The sequence below is a fragment of the Ylistrum balloti genome, unplaced genomic scaffold (genome assembly GCF_031769215.1).
Source record: "Ylistrum balloti isolate Yb309-2 unplaced genomic scaffold, AGI_CSIRO_Ybal_v1 Utg369758, whole genome shotgun sequence".
Taxonomy (NCBI): Eukaryota; Metazoa; Mollusca; class Bivalvia; order Pectinida; family Pectinidae; genus Ylistrum; species Ylistrum balloti.
Genome location: NW_026781958.1, coordinates 346,411 through 373,646, shown reverse-complemented (window position 1 = coordinate 373,646; position 27,236 = coordinate 346,411). Strand labels below are relative to the sequence as shown.

General features: G+C 37.6%; 2 protein-coding genes across 2 annotated transcripts; both read left to right on the top strand.

Annotated features, from left to right (window-relative positions):
* The first annotated feature begins 341 nt into the window (after window positions 1-341).
* On the top strand, window positions 342-2,781 carry LOC132543563 (uncharacterized). Its single transcript, XM_060207078.1, has 2 exons — window positions 342-414; window positions 2,039-2,781. Exons 1-2 carry the CDS (start codon window positions 342-344, stop codon window positions 2,779-2,781), a joined length of 816 nt encoding a protein of 271 aa, XP_060063061.1.
* A 3,030-nt stretch (window positions 2,782-5,811) lies between these two features.
* On the top strand, window positions 5,812-11,053 carry LOC132543562 (metal cation symporter ZIP14-like). Its single transcript, XM_060207076.1, has 7 exons — window positions 5,812-6,036; window positions 6,591-6,801; window positions 7,704-7,873; window positions 8,375-8,506; window positions 9,509-9,752; window positions 10,486-10,673; window positions 10,904-11,053. The coding sequence occupies exons 1-7, from the start codon at window positions 5,812-5,814 to the stop codon at window positions 11,051-11,053; spliced, it is 1,320 nt and encodes a 439-aa protein (XP_060063059.1).
* Window positions 11,054-27,236: the final 16,183 nt, after the last annotated feature.

Sequence of the window (27,236 nt, the reverse complement as noted above, 5' to 3'; positions counted from 1 at the left end):
CAGTTCACCAAACATCCAAGGATTCTAACCGTGATCCAATGTGACAATGAAAATAATAGGTCACCTGTCCGATATTGCAAGTGAAATATATACACGTAGAGAAATAAGATTTTCAGTGGATGATATATCAGATGCTGTATATGGGATCAAAATCTAGGCTGCACGTATTATTATATATCATCAGTTGAGTGAGTGATTTGAGTTGAACAATGTACTCTTAGGTCATTACCCAGGTTTACATCGATCTTTATCATTCAGATAACAACACATATATTGAGTTCTACCGCCCTGTTGGACAGTATCACCGAATCAGTACTGCCGGACATTATTTCTAGAACAGAATGGCTGGAACCTACTTTCCTGCCATGATTCGCTCTGCAGGTTTTCTGGTTATCGTGTGTTTTACTATTGCAAGTAAGTCTACAACATGCCAAACAAATCATTAGCGTGTCATAGCGTGTCATAAATCGGTTCTATATTAAGTACCACTTTCATTCTTTGAAACATTTCTTGTTTCTAAGTCATTACCTTTCTAGTTGCAGTAATTCTGAAACAAGTATATTGAATTAGACAAAGCAATGATACCAATGATAGATTTATTATATTCTAACTGCACAAAGCTCTCTTCCACGTCATTCATCCGTCTGTCCTAAAGCGGCTATAATTACACCTGTTCTTTGTGTAATACACAAGGTAATGTACACTGAAGCTTTCTCAAATTTCATATCTACGTCAATTATGTAGCGATCTCATCAACGCGCTGTTGAAAGACAGCCATCTTTGATGTTTACAGTTGTAGTTTATCATCACTTAATGGACCACTCCCAATTCTATGTATAGTTTTCATCTGAGTACTTCACGTGCAGTGACCGTTTAAGAATGATTAGTAAAAACAAAATCTATGACAAGCAGCCATCTTAAATATTGTCATTTATAATTTGTTTTCTCTTTCCTGGAGAAAAATTAATAGATACTTTTAAAGATCAGGTTGCTCCTAGATAATTTTTGGTTCCATGAGTGAGTTTTCCTTTGACCCTAGTTGTGCATTGTCCAGAAACAAATGACAGAATGGCGACCATCTTGTACATTGGCAGGTATAGTAGATATCTCTTGGACTCTAGTTTAGTTGTGAGTTGTCTATTTTGAGAATGTTTGGAAGAACAATTGACCGACAGATGGTCATCTCGGAGTTTTACAGTTATATTTTCGCCGTTTCTTGTGACTTATTGATAATTCACAAATACGCTCAGCAAGATCAAACAGACTACAGGAGGAATAACAAAAAGTTCTCTATATGATCATACTAATGCCTCAGATCTTACATATCGTTTTCTGACAGTGTTTTGATAAAATATCTAACATCAGAAGACAGAATAATTATCGTGTCCGTTATCATTTTCTCTCTTTTATCTCTTCTTTCCTCTTAATTACGTGTTGTATTGAAGGCTGAGTCAACCCTATGGTATCATCAATAAACATCCATACAGTGCACAATTAAAGGGCAACCTTGGCTACATCTGAAGTTTGAGAATCCATTGAGTGCTTTACGACAAATAATTAATTCATTTTGCTCTGCTGGTCAGCCCCATTTTATTCGGGCAACGACCAGAGGGCCAAAGGCAATCTACGTATGAAATTTGGAAATTATCCATCAACAACTGCTCAAGAAATGGCTATAACAAACTTAAATAATTAGAAAGATGGCCACCATTTGGAATTCATTATCAGTCTCTCAAACTGAAAAGGCATCTCCAGTGACCAGATGAAATCTACGAATGACATTGGAGAAAAATTCATATGAAGTATTGTGTAAGAACGGATGATGAATGGACGACGGACCGACCATGGATTAAGGGTGATTTCAGCAGCCTGCCATATGACGATGGGGGGCTAAATATGTGTTGACAAAAATTCTTAGGCAATATGCAATATTGAAATTGTTATATGTGATGTAATATTTTCAAGCTTCCAATTATTAGATATTATCCATAGTGTAAAACTGTCATAATTTACTACTTGAACCTTTTTGTATTTCCAGGTGCCTGGCCGGAGTGGCCTGCAGAGTCCCATTACTCCGGTGTTTCCTATGGGCCAACACCATTCTGGTGCAAACCCAACGGTCTTGAATGTTTAAACGGTAGGACCTATGCAGACAACCCTCGTGGTCAAAATACCACCGCTGATCTCAGTACAACTAAATCGGTGCAGAGAATCAACCATGAGTTCTGCAACCTCACCAACTTTGGTGGTCCCGGTGCAAAGGTTCCATGCGTAGAGTATTGGCAGGAAGACGGACGAGTATTCATCGCTGCTGATAACTTCTGTTGCCAAGGTTACGGATCACCCGGATTATTTCCCTTGAAAGTACCACAGACAAACTGGATGACGAAGCAGATGAAACTACAGCGTGAACTTGGATACTACAAGGGTGAATTTTATGACGGGAAGGTGTACAACTATACAATGAACTTTAAACCTGGACCTCCCCCCTCATCAGAGATCGAACAGCCGCCCCCACCAGGTGGAGGCGTTATCCACTTCTGGTATTACGCTTCGTATCCAGATAAGAAACCGGTGGCTCAGGGAGAAGGGTGTGTAATTGATGTGGCTCTGGCCTCTAGATGTGTTGGCAACGCTCCAGTCTACTTGTTCACAGAGTATCGCTTGTTCTCCTCCACAACCTTCAATAACTACACAGAGTTTGAAATTCCAACTCAGTGTAAAGACAACAGAAAAACGGACTGTTACAACAAAGGTGGTGGACCTCCCCCATTGTTTTAAACATGCTACAGCTCAAGACACTGACGGTTTCAAACATCGATCAGATCCTGAATAATCACAATAGCGTTATATATATATGGTTACTGGAACTTTACAACAAGCGTATGAATACATGTATTTAAAACCCTAAATTGCACCTGAGAAAACATCGTAATTGAGTTGGTGATTATCACATTGGTTAATATTTAAATTAAAGATGAATTTGATTTTGAATGCGAGTAGACTGATCCCTGAGGGTATTACGAAGATCTACCTATCAGTTTTATTTGCAGTGGAGAACAATATTCAGAAAATAAGTATAGGCGATGGCTACATTTTATAAAGAACCAACATTCTGACGTGTTTTCTCATAAGAACCGCGCTGGAATATATGTAAAAACACTTAACTTTCTTTTCACTTCTGAAAAATAACTCACGAAAGTTACCAACAAAACTTAAGTTATAATTAGGTACATAGTCTCAACATTCTGTCACAAACACATTTATTTTCAACCTTGCGCAATATTTTTGTGTACTCCGCGGCTTAGAATTTAAGTTTAACTAGATGAAATAGTCTTTGCTGCTAGAAACGTCACTAAATTTGTGTATACCTGTCTGTATACAAATCGTGCAGAATTTCTTACTACATCGAAAGGTTGCAATTCTTACCAATGGCAAGATATAAAGAAAGGATTTCTCTACACACAGACTATTATCTGACCGAAGGATTAACTATCTTTCGCTTCATAGACGAGCCCCTCAATGTAAATCTAAGTCAGTCCAAGTCAGTAATCTTACGTTCTCGAATGAGTTCCAGGCTTGTAACAATAAAATACCAAGGAAACTAACGAGCAACGAACATATCTAACGTCATATCCAAAACAGGAAACAGAATATTTTCTTATGAGATCATGATGACGACCAAGCAACTTCTCCACAATCTTCATCAAGCTACGTCTCTCGAATATCCATCATATTTAGTGACGAAATTGCCTATCCGAAATTCTATTGTTCTCAGGATTGTATCATTATCTATGCATCGTATGTATTATATATCTACTATTCGTTACCTCTATAGTGAATAAAGTCTAAAATTCCAGATGCTTGCTCCAGAACAATGGTAACCGGTCAACACCTCGATGTTGACTGCTTTCGTCACAGCTTATTACTGTCCGGTACTTTCCGGTCGTCACTCAACAATTTCTGTCATTCATTTATATTTATCAATAATGATTCGTTTTCTTAGATATCAATGGTAGAATGTATAAAAAAAAAAACATTTGTAGACTGGATTTTAGATCAACATGTGTTATTTTGAAGGACTACACCCAAGGCCTAAAGTATTGTCCGACTCCGAAGGCGGCAGGCAACAGATTAGTCCGAGGGTCCATTATAACATATGTTGACCTCAAACCTAGTCAACAAATGTAAATGTTGGCTTTAGATTAGTAGTAAACTGCCATTAATCTGTCTTTGAAAGTGTTCTGAAATCAGAAAAAGAGGACTTTTCTTTAGTTAAGAATGGGTTTAGTTGTCTAGATCAGTAAAAAAATCAACAGTGTCTTTTGTGTAATTTACATTTAAACTATAGAACTGATCTGACAGTGCTAAAATGGAAATGAGAAGTCATGATAAATATTCAGTTGTATTACTAGATGAACCGGCAATAAAACATTCTTTATTATTGAAGTTTAGGAATCCAATATAAACGAGGGGGGTCTTTATCCTTTTCATAAATCGCTCATACGAAATATTTTAATACTAGAGCATGATTGGCTACTCTTATATGTAGGTATTATTTTCTTGGTTACAAAGGAAGCGTATTACATTTTATAAATAGGAAACATAACAATGCTTACAGAGATCAAATTATTAGATTTTTTTCATACAATTAAATGCCAGTTATGTTCATATTTCTCGTATTTTTTAGAATGTTCGACAATTCGATGTAGTTGAAAACAAAAAACAAATACCAGCATATAAACAGATCAATAAGCCAAACTCATATTCAATACAACTGTGGCAAAATATAAAGAGAAGAAAGACTTGCATAGAAACTTATAGAAATGTACAAAGATAATAAGAACAGGTGTTCCCGAAAAGTAAGCTTTTTCTGCTTCATCAACGACACCTGCCATGTAAATCTTGGTCAATGCAAGTAAGTAATGTCACGTTCTCTGATGCGAACAAAGTATAAAACAACGGAACGAACTGGTAAACTAAGGAGCAGCAAACCTGATCCAGGTTCATACACGCAAAGAAATTGAATATTTCTTAATGAGATCACTATGAGGACCGTAAAATCTTTTCATCATTCTCATCAACCTGCATCTTTCGAAATCCTATGCTGTTTGTCTGTCGTGATATTGGGAACATGCCCTTGAATTTCGAATTAAATGCGACATGTAAAGACCATACGTTAAGTGTTGCTATTTAGAAATGGTAAATTCACAACATGAAACTAACAGCCCTCGTGCTTACCATACAGTTTGATGGAAAGTTGTTGGGAAAATAGAGATAATGGAGATATGAGGCTGATATAGAAAATTCTGTCGTGTCCTTTATCTCCAATTATGGCGGGTGTATGCGAAGGACGTCGTCAATATATCTATATATAGAAATGAAACCAAAGGTCTTTGTAAAATTTGTGAAAAAGAATTCATTATAGCATGCTCTTTAGCATAGTTGTCAATGAAATCTTTGTTTATTGAAAATCACATCACAATTAATTCCTGGAGTCTCTCGACATTTTGCACTCTTCAGAAAACGCATTCTTAGCTTATCTCATTCACAGCTGGATTAAAATACTAACATAATTTTTAATGAAGTTAATGTTTGACAAATCACGTGCCAGGAAGTATAATTAGAAAGTTCCTTGAAATATCCATGACTTAGTATACACATGTTACTTACGTAGAATGACAAGATTCCGTATTCTCTACATGGAATATTAATATAAAACCTCGACATGAAATAGCATGTCTCAAACGCAGTAGGAAGGATATAGATGTTTCTCAATGCATTCTTCTAGTTGTAAGTTGTACTGTTAGGATGTCCCTTCTTCAGCTTTGTGGATGTATAGTTATTATAACCACTTGTGCGAGTGGACAACCCTACGACAAGTATGTAAATGCCCTTTTAGATGAATATGGTATCCATGGGGCATTATCAAAGGAAGGGTTTTATGAATTCGGAATAAATATAGGACTTGACCCTTCCTATGTCTCAATTGGCAGCAAGTGCAACACCTCTGCAGATAAAACGTGTTCAAGCCTGGTAAGTACTGATTGCCATTTCGAAAGAAGTCAGATGTTTAGGAAATATCTTAAAAAGTATCTAAATTACACTAAGAAATAAGTTAAGAACAAAATAAATAATATGAAATCAGATTACATTATGAAAATTATCTGAACAATAACAACAACAAAATACCAACATATCACAGGAATTTTAATGCAAAAGTACAAGAACAATAAGACCATGTGTTCCGGTGTAGTAAGCGTCTGCTGCCTCATTAATACCTGCCATGTAAATCTAGGTCAATCTAATTAAATATGATCATGCTCTCCAATGAGTACACAGTAAACAACAGCAACAGGTATCCTAACGAGCATCAAACACATGTCTAGCATATCCAACAAGGAAATACAACGCACAAAAAAGCGGGTTCTAACTTGTATTTCAAAAGAAAGGTCGTGTTCAAAACTTTCTACTGAACTGAGCAGCGTAATTCATGGTGATGATTTATTTTAGTGTCCTACTTTTGATTTAACTCTTTTTATATTTTGTGTATCACTTTATGACCCGTTTTTATTCTTTTCTGATCAAAGTGTATGGGGTATGAAGATATCTTCCAAAAATACTCCATCGCCTCCAGTCTGAACAGTACTGGCTTGAGTAACTCTTTGTCGGCTATCATCTACTCTGTCCAAGACCACCACTGTCATCGTGAAGCTGAGGAGGAGGGGGAGGCGGAGGAGGAGGAGGAGGAGGAGGAGGAGGAGGAAACAAAACACGGTGAAAAACCTAGTTCTGCTGAAGGTTAGATAAACGATTATCATGCATCCTAATTTTCTCGATTAACGATTTGTGAATTAGGCGACAGTTGAGAAAACTTTCAACAGAAAAAAAAGACAGAAAATGGAAACAGTATCGAAAAAAAACCCCACAAAACAAAAACAAAAACAACAATTTCAACAAAACAAGCAATCCATTATGTACATCTCGAACTGAAAACTGTTTTATTTTGAGTATGATTATTTGTATTTTTAATTTGTTACTACCAGAAGGTCTTTCAGATTTATAGCGCACGAGACTAAATGATCATGGCATGTGAGAAATAAGTCAGTAGATGTAAAGAAACGGTTTAATTATATTTCATCTTAAACAAAGACCTTTTCCTATATAAATCTCAGAGTATCAATCTAGTAAACGTGACATATACTTAATTTTTGATTGTTACAGCAAAATTTTATTTCTTCAGCCGTTCAAAATTTCGATCCGACACAGACTATAATGACTGAGGGGGCGGCCATATTGCCGTCTATGACGTCACGCTGATGACTACGTATTTGTTGGTCATTAGTTGACGTCAGCTATCCAATAAGATAGTTAGATTTTATTCCACTGAAAATAATGAGTGTTCAAGTGAATTACAACACTGTTGTATCCGGACAACATATCTCTCTTTGTTGTGTAAATAACACTGTTTACATAACAATATAATGCGGCCATGTCTTAATTAAAACAAAAACAAAAACAAAAAAAGAAGGAAAACGGTTAGATACGTTAGAAGGAGTGGAATTATAGTATTGTAGTGAAGGATGTATTGCAATAAAGGGTCAACGATTAATAATTTATAGTTATCAGGTCCTGCAGTTAAGATGATTTCTAATTTCATCAAATATACTTGAATTATTATAACGCAATTCTTTATTTTTCAGCTTGGGGATTTGGCATAGCATCAGCGTCCGTCATCGTCTTTATCTCTAACATCGGGGTATTTTTCAAGCCGTGTATGAAGACGAGGAGATTCCAGCGGATCCTGTATTTCTGTGTAGCCTTAGCAGTAGGGACATTAGGAGGAACAGGACTTCTGGTTCTTATTCCAGAGGTGACGTATTTCTCTATCTGTTTAAATCCTTAAGTAAAGCAACATAAATATCAACAAAGTTAAAAAGAGTCGAGAAGAGGAATTCTCTCACACATGAATATTTATCTCATCAACATCAAATGCAATTTCAATATCAATCACCATTTAATGAATATTACTTCAAACTTGTTCATTATCTGTAGTGACAATGCTAGTCTGAGGTTCTGACTATACCTGCACGATTTTTGTCTTGGTCGCGGATTTCCAGAATATTTACAATAGTCACCAATATGTGCAATCTCTCTATACCAGTGGTTGTTAACGTATCAAAAAATGAAATCTCGCGAGATTTGGTATTTTGGATTTTTTGAAACCTTTACCCTATTGTCTTGAGGTTTTCTAGGAATCACACTGATAATCGTTAAAGTAGATTTATTTCTAGGAAGCATGTGTTTGCATTTCATTATTTATCGCCTGAAGTACATTTACAAACAATTATGATAATGAGACCAATTTTTACAGTCTCTGGGTATCACGGGAGAGGACAGCCCCATTCCACAGTACAAAGTTAAGCTAATCACTGCCATCGCCGGTATCTACATTTTCTTCCTAGTGGAGCAATGCATTAACTGGAGGTCAAATATTAAGAAAAAAGTAAGTATATTCAATATCTCAAAATTTGTTATTGTTTTGTCATCAGCTAGGCATGGCGTTCCTCAATGTTCATCAATTTCCCCAGCAAATCCTACCGATGGTTTTTAACTTTAATTGAACTGGATACCCATTGTGTGTAATGAATTGAATTGTCTACGAACGGATGGTTTGTCCCACCCTCTCCTTCATCCTCTGACAAAGGGGTATTCATTAAAGGTAGAACATAAATACAATTTCTCGTTAAAAGCTAAATTCCTCAATTAATCTGGAGCATCCCTGAACTAAGGTCGAACAAGAAAGGTATAAGACTTAAACTTAAAAACATAAAAAAGAAGATATTTCAATCGGTTATAGCGTTAACCTATCTAACCTCAGGTGAAGATGCATTTCAGTCGGTTAAAGAGTTAACCTATCTAACCTCAGGTAAAGATGCATTTCAGTCGGTTGAAACGTTAACCTGTCTAACCTCAGGTGAAGATGCATTTCAGTCGGTTGAAGCGTTAACCTGTCTAACCTCAGGTAAAGATGCATTTCAGTCGGTTGAAGCGTTAACCTGTCTAACCTCAGGTAAAGATGCATTTCAGTCGGTTGAAGCGTTAACCTGTCTAACCTCAGGTGAAGATGTATTTCAGTCGGTTGAAACGTTAACCTGTCTAACCTCAGGTGAAGATGCATTTTAATCGGTTAAAGCGTTAAGCTATCATACCTCATGCGAAGATCCGAGGGGTGTGGTTCGCCGCTCTATACCCGTGGCAGTTTTTGTTTCTTAGGAAGCTGAGAAACGGACTGGTTTGTGCTAACGTGGCTGTGTTCTTTGGCAAAACACTTATTACTCCAGACAGCATGCGACGAGCATCCCGTATGTTGATCAAGTAGCCACCTGGTACTTCATAGAGACGTTGCCACAAAATGATAAAGCCAGCAAACAAGGTATTATGAAAGCTCATTCTGATTGTAAACTATAAGTATAAAACTTACACTGCACCATCTTATCTATTGCAGAGTAAAGAGGTTGAAGTACCAGAAGGGAAGCCATTGGAAATCGATACCAATGACGTCAACGTTCCCGGCCATTCACATCAGGGTGACGGGGAGGTAGCGACTGTAGCGTGGACCCTTCTCCTTGGTGACGCTCTACACAACATTTCTGACGGCCTCGCTATGGGTGCTGCCTACACGGAGGATATGGCTCTGGGGATCAGTGTGTCTCTCGCTATTCTCAGTGAAGAGCTGCCACACGAGCTAGGTAAGGTATCCATGAAGGTGCCTGAGAGGAAAGAAAAAAATCCACCCATGCATTAGGTTTATTCGCCATGTCATGCGCCCATGTATATATAGAGAGAAATGCATTATACTGACAAGGTCGCAATCGTGTAAAGACTAGAGTAAATTATAACTTTAGATATATTTGCCGTAACCTGCATGACCTGAACGTTTCAGAATATACACATTTATCCTCGTTCTTCTGAAATTATCAAATATAATAAAAATTACAAAATTTATTTGGGGTCAGTGTATCATCCCTTTTATAGATTTTGACATTTCTTTTGATCAGTTTTGTACATTCACTTCCTAGATATCAAAATGTTAAAGCCGTTTTCATCACTGATCTCTTGAAGGACGAAACAGCTGTATGATGCAACTGCTTGTAATTCTATATTTAGGAAAGGAATTAATATAAGATCTAAGCTAGTTTTCCCATCCCTTTAGTTATTCATGTAGGAGTTATATTGTTGAATATGGAATAAAATATTGCTTAAACTAAATTTGTATTGAAATAAGATATTCATTTTTCTAATACGGCCCCATCGGCTGTCAAGCTTATCGTCATACTGAAAGAGTGGAACAAAGTGCAATAACTCTTGGAGATAATATAATACAGTCTTCAGAATACTTTGAAGGAATATTTCCAAGGCACGTTAAACTATCTGTCGTTATATTTATCAGCGTGATGAATATTTCTGTCGTATTTTCCACAGGTGACATAGCCATTCTCTTGCACACTGGAATGACGATCAAACGAGCGTTGTTGCTAAACTTCCTCGCGGCTGTGGCGATCTACATCGGGCTGGTGATAGGGATTGTGGTAGGAGAGAATACAGACGCCAACACATACATTTTTGCCTTTGCTGGGGGTCTCTTTGTCTATATAGCTCTTGCTGATATGGTAAGTGACATTGTTTTTTTAACTATTCGTCGCTGTTCAAATCGAAAGATATTTCAATATTTATTTACGAACACAGTGAGTTCGTACAATCAATTTCTCGTATACATGTCTTAAGAATGCACGGTCATTGTCTTAAATGATAGATGACCTGTTTGAAGTCTGAAAGATGAAAATATTTGACACAGACTGAGCACACGTAACTCAAACTTTAGTACTTTTGTATCCTGTAGATCCCAGAGATGAGTCATCAGGCCAGAATAGCGGAGAGTACAGGACAGGACAGTACCCGTGCTGTGTTTTGGTTACAAAATGTTGGCCTCCTCGCCGGGTTTGGAATAGTAATTCTGGTAGCCACACAAAGTGGTAACATCAATGTGTAAAACAGGTACACAAATACAGGCTATATCTATATAATGTATTCAATTTCACTACGTTTCTGTGTCTATACGGGGGCTAATTGATAAGTTGTGAACCTCGCATTTAAGAGTTTGACTTTTGGTGTGGACATATTGCATACTTTTACAACACAACCCCCTTCAGTATCTATACACTTTTACCAACGAGTTTAAGGGCCTGAGTGCCACTTTTAAAACAGTTCTTTTCTTGACCGTACAGAAAGTCCTCCAATGCATGTATGACGTCATCATCTGACCAAAAGTTGTACCGGAAATTGCCTTTTTCAATTGTAGAAATAGATGAAAATCTGATGGAGCCAGATCAGGCGAATAAGACGGATATACCATCAGCATCCCAGAAAACCAATACCATAACCTTTCCAGCTTTCACAAACCTCTGCAGAAAGTTAACAGGATCTGTCTCTAAAAGGTTCAGATTAGCATGCGACAAAGTCCGCCTGGTGTGCTTCCCAACGGGTTGAGGGCTTTCTCATTGCAAGATCCGTAAGAATGGAATATACTCTTTCCAGGAAAATCCCAACTGTACTGGCTATATATCTCTCTGTAACTCGCCTGTCAGCCAAAACAATACCATATGGACTTCATTTATTATTTCCGGGGTTGCAACACTGACAGGTCTACCATGACGGGCGTCATCCCCAAGGCTCTGCCTGCCATGCTTACATTCCGCCACCCACCTTTCCACTGTGGCATATGAGAGACCATCATTCCCTTGTATTGCTACAATATCAGTATGGATATCCTTAGATGCTAGACTTTTCTTATGCTATTATTGAATCACTACTCTTTCAGCGTTTTTGTCTATTTTGCAAATGTCATTTGCTTTGTTTACTTTATAGTGCTACCTCTTCGACGTATACTGACCAAATGACTTCAGCCTTCGGGTACACAATCTTAATAAGGTAGGGGATAGTAGAGTTAAAAAGGGACATCCCTGCTTGATTTCTTTAATACAAGGCTCACAACTTATCAATCAGACCCCTAGTTTACTTTGGAACGAATTTGGCAGTCGTATTTGTTTGGTACTTTCGATGGCTATTGGACCATGTTATAACCAGAGATCTATATGATAATGATTAACTATAAGTGCAGGTCTCTGTATAACATACACCAACGGAAATATTACTTTGTATTCTAGTTCTATATATCGATTTACTTTTTTTTGTGAATCTGTCAAAATTGAATATGTTTCTTATTTTTTTTTTATGAAATAAAAAATGGCTTTTTAAGTAATTCAATAAACATACCGATGTCTACAGTTGTTGGAAAAAGTAACAGAAATCAATGATCCTAGTTGGTCGATTCATAAAATCAATTAAAATGAAATTAAATCCTAACGGACAAATATTCTAAACGCTATAGCGAGTTTGTTATGTTTTCATTTATTATATAATTCACGATAACTGACGCTATCTTATACACTATAGAAAATCCTGTTACCATGGTAACCGTCGAAGAAAACCGATTGGCCGCAGAGAACAGCTCGTCCCGGGTCCGAACCATAACAGAGGCATTGACATAAATAATGACCTCTGTTACAATAATGTCGAAGATTTATCGGGACATTTTCGCTTTTCGCCAGAGCCATGAAGTAGTTTTAGGCCCGGATGCTGCAATTCGGGCAGAGTAATATATTTTGAAATCACGTGAGACTGACTGTTTTTTTTTGTTTTTTTTTTTTAGCTAATTTTGTTTGTTTTTGTTTTGTTTTTGTTTCTGCTATTATATGTCACCAACAACTTACTGTCCTTGTATATATACCTAACACCAACAACTTACTGTCCTATATACATACCTAACACCAACAACTTACTGTCCTATATAACAACAACTTACTGTCCTATATAAATACCTAACACCAACAACTTACTGTCCGATATAACAACAACTTACTGTCCGATATAAATACCTAACACCAACAACTTACTGTCCTATATAAATACCTAACACCAACAACTTACTGTCCGATATAACAACAACTTACTGTCCGATATAAATACCTAACACCAACAACTTACTGTCCGATATAACAACAACTTACTGTCCTATATACATACCTAACACCAACAACTTACTGTCCGATATAAATACCTAACACCAACAACTTACTGTCCGATATAAATACCTAACACCAACAACTTACTGTCCTATATACATACCTAACACCAACAACTTACTGTCCTATATAAATACCTAACACCAACAACTTACTGTCCGATATAAATACCTAACACCAACAACTTACTGTCCGATATACATACCTAACACCAACAACTTACTGTCCTATATAACAACAACTTACTGTCCTATATAAATACCTAACACCAACAACTTACTGTCCGATATAACAACAACTTACTGTCCTATATAACAACAACTTACTGTCCTATATAACAACAACTTACTGTCCGATATAAATACCTAACACCAACAACTTACTGTCCGATATAACAACAACTTACTGTCCTATATACATACCTAACACCAACAACTTACTGTCCGATATAACAACAACTTACTGTCCGATATAACAACAACTTACTGTCCGATATAAATACCTAACACCAACAACTTACTGTCCTATATACATACCTAACACCAACAACTTACTGTCCTATATAACAACAACTTACTGTCCGATATACCTAACAACAACTTACTGTCCTAACACCTGTCCGATATAACAACAACTTACTGTCCGATATAAACACCAACAACTACCTAACACCACAACTTACTGTCCGATATAACAACAACTTACTGTCCTATATAACATACCTAACTGTCCTAACCTAACACCAACAACTTACTGTCCAACTTACTGATATAACCTAACACCAACAACTTACTGTCCTATATAACAACAACTTACTGTCCGATATAACAACAACTTACTGTCCGATATAACAACAACTTACTGTCCGATATAACAACAACTTACTGTCCGATATAACAACAACTTACTATCCTATATACATATCTAACACCAACAACTTACTGTCCTATATAACAACAACTTACTGTCCGATATAAATACCTAACAACAACAACTTACTGTCCGATATAACAACAACTTACTGTCCGATATAAATACCTAACACCAACAACTTACTGTCCGATATAAATACCTAACACCAACAACTTACTGTCCGATATAACAACAACTTACTGTCCGATATAACAACAACTTACTGTCCGATATAAATACCTAACACCAACAACTTACTGTCCTATATACATACCTAACACCAACAACTTACTGTCCGATATAACAACAACTTACTGTCCTATATAACAACAACTTACTGTCCGATATAAATACCTAACACCAACAACTTACTGTCCTATATAAATACCTAACACCAACAACTTACTGTCCGATATAAATACCTAACACCAACAACTTACTGTCCTATATAACAACAACTTACTGTCCGATATAACAACAACTTACTGTCCGATATAAATACCTAACACCAACAACTTACTGTCCTATATAAATACCTAACACCAACAACTTACTGTCCTATATAAATACCTAACACCAACAACTTACTGTCCGATATACATACCTAACACCAACAACTTACTGTCCGATATAAATACCTAACACCAACAACTTACTGTCCTATATACATACCTAACACCAACAACTTACTGTCCTATATACATACCTAACACCAACAACTTACTGTCCTATATACATACCTAACACCAACAACTTACTGTCCGATATACATACCTAACACCAACAACTTACTGTCCGATATAACAACAACTTACTGTCCGATATAAATACCTAACACCAACAACTTACTGTCCGATATACCTACCTAACACCAACAACTTACTGTCCGATATACAAATCCTATATAAATACCTAACACCAACAACTTACTGTCCGATATAACAACAACTTACTGTCCGATATAAATACCTAACACCAACAACTTACTGTCTTATATAAATACCTAACACCAACAACTTACTGTCCGATATACCTCACACAACAACTAACTGTCCTATATACATACCTAAAACGAACAACTTACAGAAATATAAACATACCTAACACCAACAACTTATTCCGATATACACCAACAACTTACTGTCCGATATAAATACCTAACACCAACAACTTACTGTCCGATATACATACCTAACACCAACAACTTACTGTCCTATATAAATACCTAACACCAACAACTTACTGTCCGATATAACAACAACTTACTGTCCTATATAAATACCTAACACCAACAACTTACTGTCCGATATAACAACAACTTACTGTCCGATATAACAACAACTTACTGTCCGATATAAATACCTCTGACCTATAACAACAACTTACTGTCCTATATACATACCTAACACCAACAACTTACTGTCCTATATACATACCTAACACCAACAACTTACTGTCCTATATAACAACAACTTACTGTCCTATATAAATACCTAACACCAACAACTTACTGTCCGATATATACCTAACAAACAACTTACTGTCCGATATAAATACCTAACAAACAACTTACTGTCCTATATAACACAACTTAACTTACTGTCCGATATATAAACAACTACTGTCCGATATACACCAACAACTTACTGTCCTATATAACAACAACTTACTGTCCTATATAAATACCTAACACCAACAACTTACTGTCCGATATAACAACAACTTACTGTCCTATATAACAACAACTTACTGTCCGATATAACAACAACTTACTGTCCGATACCAACAACTTACTGTCCTATATAAATACGTAACACCATCTAATTAGTGTGCTATATACCCAACAACTTACTGTCCGATATAAATACCTAACACCAACAACTTACTGTCCTATATACATACCTAACACCAACAACTTACTGTCCGATATAACAACAACTTACTGTCCGATATAACAACAACTTACTGTCCGATATAACAACAACTTACTGTCCGATATAACAACAACTTACTGTCCGATATAAATACCTAACACCAACAACTTACTGTCCGATATAACAACAACTTACTGTCCGATATAAATACCTAACACCAACAACTTACTGTCCGATATAAATACCTAACACCAACAACTTACTGTCCGATATACATACCTAACACCAACAACTTACTGTCCTATATAACAACAACTTACTGTCCGATATAAATACCTAACACCAACAACTTACTGTCCGATATAAATACCTAACACCAACAACTTACTGTCCGATATAACAACAACTTACTGTCCTATATACATACCTAACACCAACAACTTACTGTCCGATATAACAACAACTTACTGTCCTATATAAATACCTAACACCAACAACTTACTGTCCTATATTACTGTCCTATATAAATACCTAACACCAACAACTTACTGTCCGATATAACAACAACTTACTGTCCGATATAAATACCTAACACCAACAACTTACTGTCCTATATACATACCTAACACCAACAACTTACTGTCCGATATAAATACCTAACACCAACAACTTACTGTCCTATATAACAACAACTTACTGTCCGATATAAATACCTAACACCAACAACTTACTGTCCGATATACATACATAACACCAACAACTTACTGTCCTATATACAACAACTTACTGTCCGATATAACCTAACACCAACAACTTACTGTCCTATAAAACAACAACTTACTGTCCTATATAAATACATAACACAAACAACTTACTGTCCGATATCCCAACAACTTACTGTCAGATTTCAATACATTACAGCAACACCGTACTGTCCTATATAACATCAACTTACTGTCCGATATAACAACAAACAACTTACTGTCCTATATACATACCACCAACAACTTATATATACCTAACACCAACAACTTACTGTCCGATATAAATACCTAACACCAACAACTTACTGTCCGATATAACTGTCCTATATACAACAACTTACTGTCCTATATACTGTCTATAACAACAACTTACTGTCCTATATAAATACCTAACACCAACAACTTACTGTCCGATATAACAACAACTTACTGTCCGATATAAATACCTAACACCAACAACTTACTGTCCGATATACATACCTAACACCAACAACTTACTGTCCTATATAACAACAACTTACTGTCCTATATAAATACCTAACACCAACAACTTACTGTCCTATATAACAACAACTTACTGTCCGATATAAATACCTAACACCAACAACTTACTGTCCGATATAACAACACCAACAACTTACTGTCCGATATAAATACCTAACACCAACAACTTACTGTCCGATATAACAACAACTTACTGTCCTATATAAATACCTAACACCAACAACTTACTGTCCGATATAAATACCTAACACCAACAACTTACTGTCCGATATAACAACAACTTACTGTCCTATATACATACCTAACACCAACAACTTACTGTCCGATATAACAACAACTTACTGTCCGATATAAATACAACAACTTACTGTCCGATATAAATACCTAACACCAACAACTTACTGTCCGATATACATACCTAACACCAACAACTTACTGTCCGATATACATACCTAACACCAACAACTTACTGTCCTATATAACAACAACTTACTGTCCTATATAAATACCTAACACCAACAACTTACTGTCCTATATACATACCTAACACCAACAACTTACTGTCCGATATAAATACCTAACACCAACAACTTACTGTCCTATATACATACCTAACACCAACAACTTACTGTCCGATATAACAACAACTTACTGTCCGATATAACAACAACTACCCTATATAACATACCTATACACCAACAACTTACTGTCCGATATAACAACAACTTACTGTCCGATATAACAACAACTTACTGTCCGATATACATACCTAACACCAACAACTTACTGTCCGATATAACAACAACTTACTGTCCGATATAAATACCTAACACCAACAACTTACTGTCCTATATAAATACCTAACACCAACAACTTACTGTCCTATATAACAACAACTTACTGTCCTATATAAATACCTAACACCAACAACTTACTGTCCGATATAAATACCTAACACCAACAACTTACTGTCCTATATAAATACCTAACACCAACAACTTACTGTCCGATATAACAACAACTTACTGTCCGATATAAATACCTTAATAACCAACAACTTACTGTCCGATATAATACAACACCAACAACTTACTGTCCGTCCGATATAAATACCTAACAACAACTTACTGTCCTATATAAATACCTAACACCAACAACTTACTGTCCTATATAACAACAACTTACTGTCCGATATAACAACAACTTACTGTCCTATATACATACCTAACACCAACAACTTACTGTCCGATATAAATACCTAACACCAACAACTTACTGTCCGATATAACCTAACACCAACAACTTACTGTCCGATATATACATACCTAACAACAACTTACTGTCCGATATAACCTAACACCAACAACTTACTGTCCGATATAACAACAACTTACTGTCCGATACCTAACACCAACAACTTACTGTCCGATATAACCTAACAACTTACTGTCCGATATAACAACAACAACAACTTAACAACTTACTGTCCGATATAACAACACCAACAACTTACTATAACAACAACTTACTGTCCTATATAAATACCTAACACCAACAACTTACTGTCCGATATAACATTACTGTCCTATATAAATACAACACAACAACTTACTGTCCGATATAACAACACCAACAACTTACTGTCCGATATAAATACCTAACACCAACAACTTACTGTCCGATATAAATACCTAACACCAACAACTTACTGTCCGATATAAATACCTAACACCAACAACTTACTGTCCGATATACATACCTAACACCAACAACTTACTGTCCGATATAACAACAACTTACTGTCCGATATAAATACCTAACACCAACAACTTACTGTCCGATATAAATACCTAACACCAACAACTTACTGTCCGATATAAATACCTAACACCAACAACTTACTGTCCGATATAACCTAACACCAACAATATAAAACAACTTACTTATATAACAACAACTGTCCGATATAAATACCTAACACCAACAACTTACTGTCCGATATAACAACAACTTACTGTCCGATATAACAACAACTTACTGTCCGATATAAATACCTAACACCAACAACTTACTGTCCGATATAACAACAACTTACTGTCCGATATAAATACCTAACACCAACAACTTACTGTCCTATATAACAACAACTTACTGTCCTATATAACAACAACTTACTGTCCGATATACATATCTAACACCAACAACTTACTGTCCTATATAAATACCTAACACCAACAACTTACTGTCCTATATACATACCTAACACCAACAACTTACTGTCCGATATAACAACAACTTACTATCCTATATACATACCTAACACCATATAAATACCTAACACCAACAACTTACTGTCCTATATAACAACAACTTACTGTCCGATATAAATACCTAACACCAACAACTTACTGTCCTATATACATACCTAACACCAACAACTTACTGTCCTATATAACAACAACTTACTGTCCTATATAAATACCTACCAACAACTTACTGTCCGATATAACAACAACTTACTGTACAGTTGTCCCTGATGTCTATCTATGGAGTGTACAGTTGTCCCTGATGTCTATCTGTCCCTGATGTCTATGGATGTACAGTTGTCTATATCTATGGAGTGTACAGTTGTCCCTGATGTCTAATCTATGGAGTGTACAGTTGTCCCTGATGTCTATCTATGGAGTGTACAGTTGTCCCTGATGTCTCTATCTATGGAGTGTACAGTTGTCCCTGATGTCTATCTATGGAGTGTACAGTTGTCCCTGATGTCTCCCTGATGTCAATATCTATGGAGTGTACAGTTGTCCCTGATGTCTATCTATGGAGTGTACAGTTGTCCCTGATGTCTATCTATGGAGTGTACAGTTGTCCCTGATGACAATCTATGGAGTGTACAGTTGTCCCTGATGTCTATCTATGGAGTGTACAGTTGTCCCTGGTGTCTATCTATAGAATGTACAGTTGTCCCTGATGTATGTTAATGGAGTTTACATTTGTCCATGATGTCTATCTATGGAGTGTACAGTTGTTCCTGATGTCTATCTATGGAGTGTACAGTTGTCCCTGATGTCAATCTATGGAGTGTACAGTTGTCCCTGGTGTCAATCTATGGAGTGTACAGTTGTCCCTGATGTCTGTCTATGGAGTGTACAGTTGTCCCTGATGTCTATCTATGGAGTGTACAGTTGTCCCTGATGTCAATCTATGGAGTGTACAGTTGTCCCTGATGTCTATCTATGGAGTGTACAGTTGTCCCTGATGTCAATCTATGGAGTGTACAGTTGTCCCTGATGTCTATCTATGGAGTGTCTATCTATGTCCAGTTGTCCCTGATGTCTATCTATGGAGTGTACAGTTGTCCCTGATGTCTATCTATGGAGTGTACAGTTGTCCCTGATGTCAATGATGGAGTGTACAGTTGTCCCTGATTGTCCCTGATGTCTATCTATGGAGTGTACTGTTGTCCCTGGTGTCAATCTATGGAGTGTACAGTTGTCTCTGATGTCTATCTATGGAGTGTACAGTTGTCCCTGATGTCTATCTATGGAGTGTACAGTTGTCCCTGATGTCTATCTATGGAGTGTACAGTTGTCCCTGATGTCAATCTATGGAGTGTACAGTTGTCTCTGATGTCTATCTATGGAGTGTACAGTTGTCCCTGATGTCTATCTATGGAGTGTACAGTTGTCCCTGATGTCAATCTATGGAGTGTACAGTTGTCCCTGATGTCTATCTATGGAGTGTACAGTTGTCCCTGATGTCTATCTATGGAGTGTACAGTTGTCCCTGATGTCTATATATGGAGTGTACACTTGTCCCTGATGTCTATCTGTGGAGTGTACAGTTGTCCCTGATGTCTATCTATGGAGTGTACAGTTGTCCCTGATGTCTATCTATGGAGTGTACAGTTGTCCCTGATGTCAATCTATGGAGTGTACAGTTGTCCCTGATGTCTATCTATGGAGTGTACAGTTGTCCCTGGTGTCTATCTATGGAGTGTACAGTTGTCCCTGATGTCTATGTATGGAGTGTACAGTTGTCCCTGATGTCTATCTATGGAGTGTACAGTTGTCCCTGATGTCTGTCTATGGAGTGTACAGTTGTCCCTGATGTCTATCTATGGAGTGTACAGTTGTCCCTGATGTCTCTCTATGGAGTGTACAGTTGTCCCTGATGTCTATCTATGGAGTGTACAGTTGTCCCTGATGTCTATCTATGGAGTGTACAGTTGTCCCTGATGTCAATCTATGGAGTGTACAGTTGTCCCTGATGTCAATGGAGTGTACAGTTGTCCCTGATGTCAATCTATGGAGTGTACAGTTGTCCCTGATGTCTGTCTATGGAGTGCACAGTTGTCCCTGATGACTATCTATGGAGTGTGCAGTTGTCCCTGATGTCAATCTATGGAGTGTACAGTTGTCCCTGATGTCTATCTATGGAGTTTACAGCTGTCCCTGGTGTCTATCTGTGGAGTGTACAGTTGTCTCTGATGACTATCTATGGAGTGTACAGTTGTCTCTGATGTCAATCTATGGAGTGTGCAGTTGTCCCTGATGTCAATCTATTGAGTGTACAGTTGTCCCTGGTGTCAATCTATGGAGTGTACAGTTGTCCCTGATGTCTGTCTATGGAGTGTACAGTTGTCCCTGATGTCTATCTATGGAGTGTACAGTTGTCCCTGATGACTATCTATGGAGTGTACAGTTGTCCCTGATGTCTATCTGTGGAGTGTACAGTTGTCCCTGATGTCTATCTATGGAGTGTACAGTTGTCCCTGATGTCAATGTATGGAGTGTACAGTTGTCCCTGATGTCTATGTATGGAGTGTACAGTTGTCCCTGATGTCAATCTATGGAGTGTACAGTTGTCCCTGATGTCTATCTATGGAGTGTACAGTTGTCAGTTGTCTCTGATGTCTATCTATGGAGTGTACAGTTGTCCCTGATGTCTATCTATGGAGTGTACAGTTGTCCCTGATGTCTATCTATGGAGTGTACAGTTGTCCCTGATGTCTGTCTATGGAGTGTACAGTTGTCCCTGATGTCTATCTATGGAGTGTACAGTTGTCCCTGATGTCTGTCTATGGAGTGTACAGTTGTCCTTGATGTCAATCTATAGAGTTTACAGCTGTCCCTGATGTCTATCTATGGAGTGTACAGTTGTCCCTGGTGTCTATCTATGGAGTGTACAGTTGTCTCTGATGTCTATCTATGGAGTGTACAGTTGTCCCTGATGTCTATCTATGGAGTGTACAGTTGTCCCTGATGTCTGTCTATGGAGTGTACAGTTGTCCCTGATGTCTATCTATGGAGTGTACAGTTGTCCTTGATGTCAATCTATAGAGTTTACAGCTGTCCCTTGTGTCTATCTGTGGAGTGTACAGTTGTCCCTGATGTCTATCTATGGAGTGTACAGTTGTCCCTGATGTCAATCTATGGAGTGTACAGTTGTCCCTGATGTCAATCTATGGAGTGTACAGTTGTCCCTGATGTCAATCTATGGAGTGTACAGTTGTCCCTGATGTCTGTCTATGGAGTGTACAGTTGTCCCTGATGACTATCTATGGAGTGTACAGTTGTCCCTGATGTCTGTCTATGGAGTGTACAGTTGTCCCTGTTGTCTATCTATGGAGTGTACAGTTGTCCCTGATGTCAATCTATGGAGTGTACAGTTGTCCCTGATGTCTATATATGGAGTGTACAGTTGTCCCTGATGTCAATCTATGGAGTGTACAGTTGTCCCTGATGTCTATCTATAGAGTGTACAGTTGTCCCTGATGTGTACAGTTGTCCCTGATCTATCTATGGAGTGTACAGCTGTCCCTTGTGTCTATCTGTGGAGTGTACAGTTGTCCCTGATGTCTATCTATGGAGTGTACAGTTGACCCTGATGTCAATGTATGGAGTGTACAGTTGTCCCTGATGTCTATATATGGAGTGTACAGTTGTCCCTGATGTCTCTATGTCCCTGATGTCTGTCTATGGAGTGTACAGTTGTCCCTGATGACTATCTATGGAGTGTACAGTTGTCCCTGATGTCTATCTATGGAGTGTACAGTTGTCCCTGATGTCTATCTATGGAGTGTACAGTTGTCCCTGATGTCTATCTATGGAGTGTACAGTTGTCCCTGATGTCTATCTATAGAGTTTACAGCTGTCCCTGGTGTCTATCTGTTGAGTGTACAGTTGTCCCTGATGACTATCTATGGAGTGTACTGTTGTCCCTGATGTCAATGTATGGAGTGTACAGTTGTCCCTGATGTCTATCTATGGAGTTTACCGTTGTCCCTGATGTCAATCTATGGAGTGTACAGTTGTCCCTGATGTCTGTCTATGGAGTGTACAGTTGTCCCTGATGACTATGTATGGAGTGTACAGTTGTCCCTGATGTCAATCTATGGAGTGTACAGTTGTCCCTGATGTCAATCTATGGAGTGTACAGTTGTCTCTGATGTCTATCTATGGAGTTTACAGCTGTCCCTGGTGTCTATCTGTGGAGTGTACAGTTGTCTCTGATGAATATCTATGGAGTGTACAGTTGTCCCTGATGTCAATCTATGGTGTTTACAGCTGTCCCAGGCGTCTATCTGTGGAGTGTACAGTTGTCCCTGATGTCTATCTATGGAGTGTACAGTTGTCCCTGATGTCAATGTATGGAGTGTACAGTTGTCCCTGATGTCTATCTATGGAGTTTACCGTTGTCCCTGATGTCTATCTGTGGAGTGCACGGTTGTCCCTGATGACTATCTATGGAGTGTAGAGTTGTCCCTGATGTCAATCTATGGAGTGTACAGTTGTCCCTGATGACAATCTATGGATTGTACAGTTGTCCCTGATGTCTGTCTATGGAGTGCACAGTTGTCCCTGATGACTATCTATGGAGTGTGCAGTTGTCCCTGGTGTCTATCTGTGGAGTGTACAGTTGTCCCTGATGTCTATCTGTGGAGTGTACAGTTGTCTCTGATGTCTATCTATGGAGTGTACAGTTGTCCCTGATGTCTATCTATGGAGTGTACAGTTGTCCCTGATGTCTGTCTATGGAGTGTACAGTTGTCCCTGATGTCTATCTATGGAGTGTACCGTTGTCCCTGATGTCTATCTGTGGAGTGCACGGTTGTCCCTGATGACTATCTATGGAGTGAAGAGTTGTCCCTGATGTCAATCTATGGAGTGTACAGTTTTCCCTGATGACAATCTATGGAGTGTACAGTTGTCCCTGATGTCTGTCTATGGAGTGTACAGTTGTCCCTCATGACTATCTATGGAGTGTGCAGTTGTCCCTGGTGTCTATCTGTGGAGTGTACAGTTGTCCCTGATGTCTATCTGTGGAGTGTACAGTTGTCTCTGATGTCTATCTATGGAGTGTACAGTTGTCCCTGATGTCTATCTATGGAGTGTACAGTTGTCCCTGATGTCTGTCTATGGAGTGTACAGTTGTCCCTGATGTCTATCTATGGAGTGTACAGTTGTCCCTGATGTCTATCTATAGAGTTTACAGCTGTCCCTGATGTCTATCTATGGAGTGTACAGTTGTCCTTGATGTCAATCTATAGAGTTTACAGCTGTCCCTTGTGTCTATCTGTGGAGTGTACAGTTGTCCCTGATGTCTGTCTATGGAGTGTACAGTTCTCCCTGATGTCTGTCTATGGAGTGTACAGTTGTCCACCAAATATTGAAAATAAGAACAACGTTTCACATTGGCTTTAATTCATAACGCGTTGTATAATTAAATTGTTTCGGTTGAGATAGAGTAGTTTAGATTACTGAAACAATAATTTAGTAACCAATATTCGTCGGTGAAATCTGGATTACAGGAGTACAGTGGACCATAAACAATATTTATACGAATCATATCATATCTATGTCAACGGCTCTCCGTGATCTATATCCACCGCGGCAGAAGTAAGGAATTTTGTGGCCTGGTGCATTTCAATTAACTTGTTCTTTTAAGACTAGTCACGTTTTATTACAACTGGTAAAGAATTCTCGAGAATATTAACTGACGAGCTTGTTGGACAAGAAAGAGGACACAAATCCATACCAAAGCGAGTGTTCTGATCATGGATACTGTTGTTACATTAAGGAAGAACTTCTGGTAGATACCGAGGGAGGAGACCACTTATCATAGTTATTAGTATTGAAAATCATGATTACTAAGTAGTATTAAAAAAGTTCGTTACGAATTAATTTGAAGACGAAAATAAACTGCATGAACGCATTTGCTGTACATATTGGAAATGGCATATTTGGTTGAAATGATCACAAGCGACTGTTATTGACTTCATCAATCAATTTATTTGGAAACTCAAAATAAAATTACAATGATTATTGATACGAAAATGACAAAAAGTATATTGATAGTTCAAATGATAACGGTATATAATTTAGGTTTACTCATTCTCCCAATATCATGCTTCATGAGGATGTCATACTCTTCAATATTGTTTTATGCATACAGGTTGCATTGTCCGTCTCCAATTTGATGCAGGCATGTCTTCTGGAAATTTCAAGCTTCCGGTAAATGTTGAACTTCCGGTAAAACTTTTGCGCCTTTCCCAATTAACTTCCGAAACATTTTGCGAAGTCTGAATTTTTTTGGCTTACTCTTTCGCTGTCCTGACTGGTCAGATTTTCCGTTGGTCATCGTGGTCAATTTTGTTTAAGTACATATTGAGAAATGTAACAATCCGTCCCCAACTGAGGTATGTTTGTTCCAACTGTCCGCCATATTGGTAAAAAAACTAAGATTGCATTGATCCAGTCCCCGCTTTGCCTCGAAGAGTTCAACTGGACATCTACGTATATGTTTCACGTCTCCGCTACTGTCGTCCAGCAGATGTTCCGTCTTCACAGTCCGAACTCTCTGTGGTCCTTCCGTCATCATGATGCACATATATTCGCAAGCAAGAAGGAATGGCGTTATCACAAGCCGAGAGATTAGTATAAGTGATGCGTAACCAGGAAGTAATTACCTGTGACGTCATACCAATTATTTCGTCTGGCCAATTATGACGTCATCTGGAGGCTTAAATTTACGACGACTTTGAAGTTCGCCAGTTTTATTTTCTTTATCAGACAGGATGTAAAATCCCAGTGGTTTCATTTATCACACAGATTTTGAATGTAATTCATGAATTTTTGAATTGAAATATGATTCTTTTTTAATATTGATCACCTGACCAATCTTCGTATAACTGACGGCCGATGTGATATTAGGAATGGGGACATGAAAAAGTCGGGCCAAATATGATTTACTTATACCGTGATGATTACAGTTGTACATATGGGGAAAAAAAGATTATCAGGTTAGTGACAAAGTATCGCCACATTCTGTAGGATCATGACTATAACCGCCAGCTCCATCAGTTACACAATTATAGAATTGTAAAAGATTTATATTAAATTATTTTGTGAGGCAGTTGGAACACGTCCAAGAACGTCAGTCATTTAACGTGAATTAGAATTTAACAGGAGTTAAAAGCACCCGCCGTTCTGGTTTCAAATAACAGTATGACCGAAACTTGATAATACAGTTCTTGATAAGTTAAACTATTTTATCTAATTTATCTGAATGGCCTACAACCACGATGTTTAGCTTTTAGTTTTAAGAATACATATGAACTTTAAAATATTCAAAGTCACAAAAGTCGAATTTGTCCTCCACAATCCGATACACAAATAGTAAATAAACAAGGTTTAGCCATGGATATAATACACTGACTAGTTTATGAAGTGGCTTAAATTAACCGACTTTACAAACTTTGAATATGTGAAAAAAATTGAATACAAAGTGATCGAAGCAGGCCCATTTGATCTCTTGTTTACACTAATTGTAGACAGATGTGGATTACAGTTTGAAATTTTACTATGTATGTATTATAATCAACCAGAAATGCCTTGTTGACTTAAGAAGTTTTAGTCGATACCGAGTTTTCCAAAATGGTGAGCTTTCCATCTTTCGGGATTTATACACCACAAAAGAGGGTCAGTTTTGACTAAATGTTGACCTCGCTGTTTAGAAAAGTCAATTACACA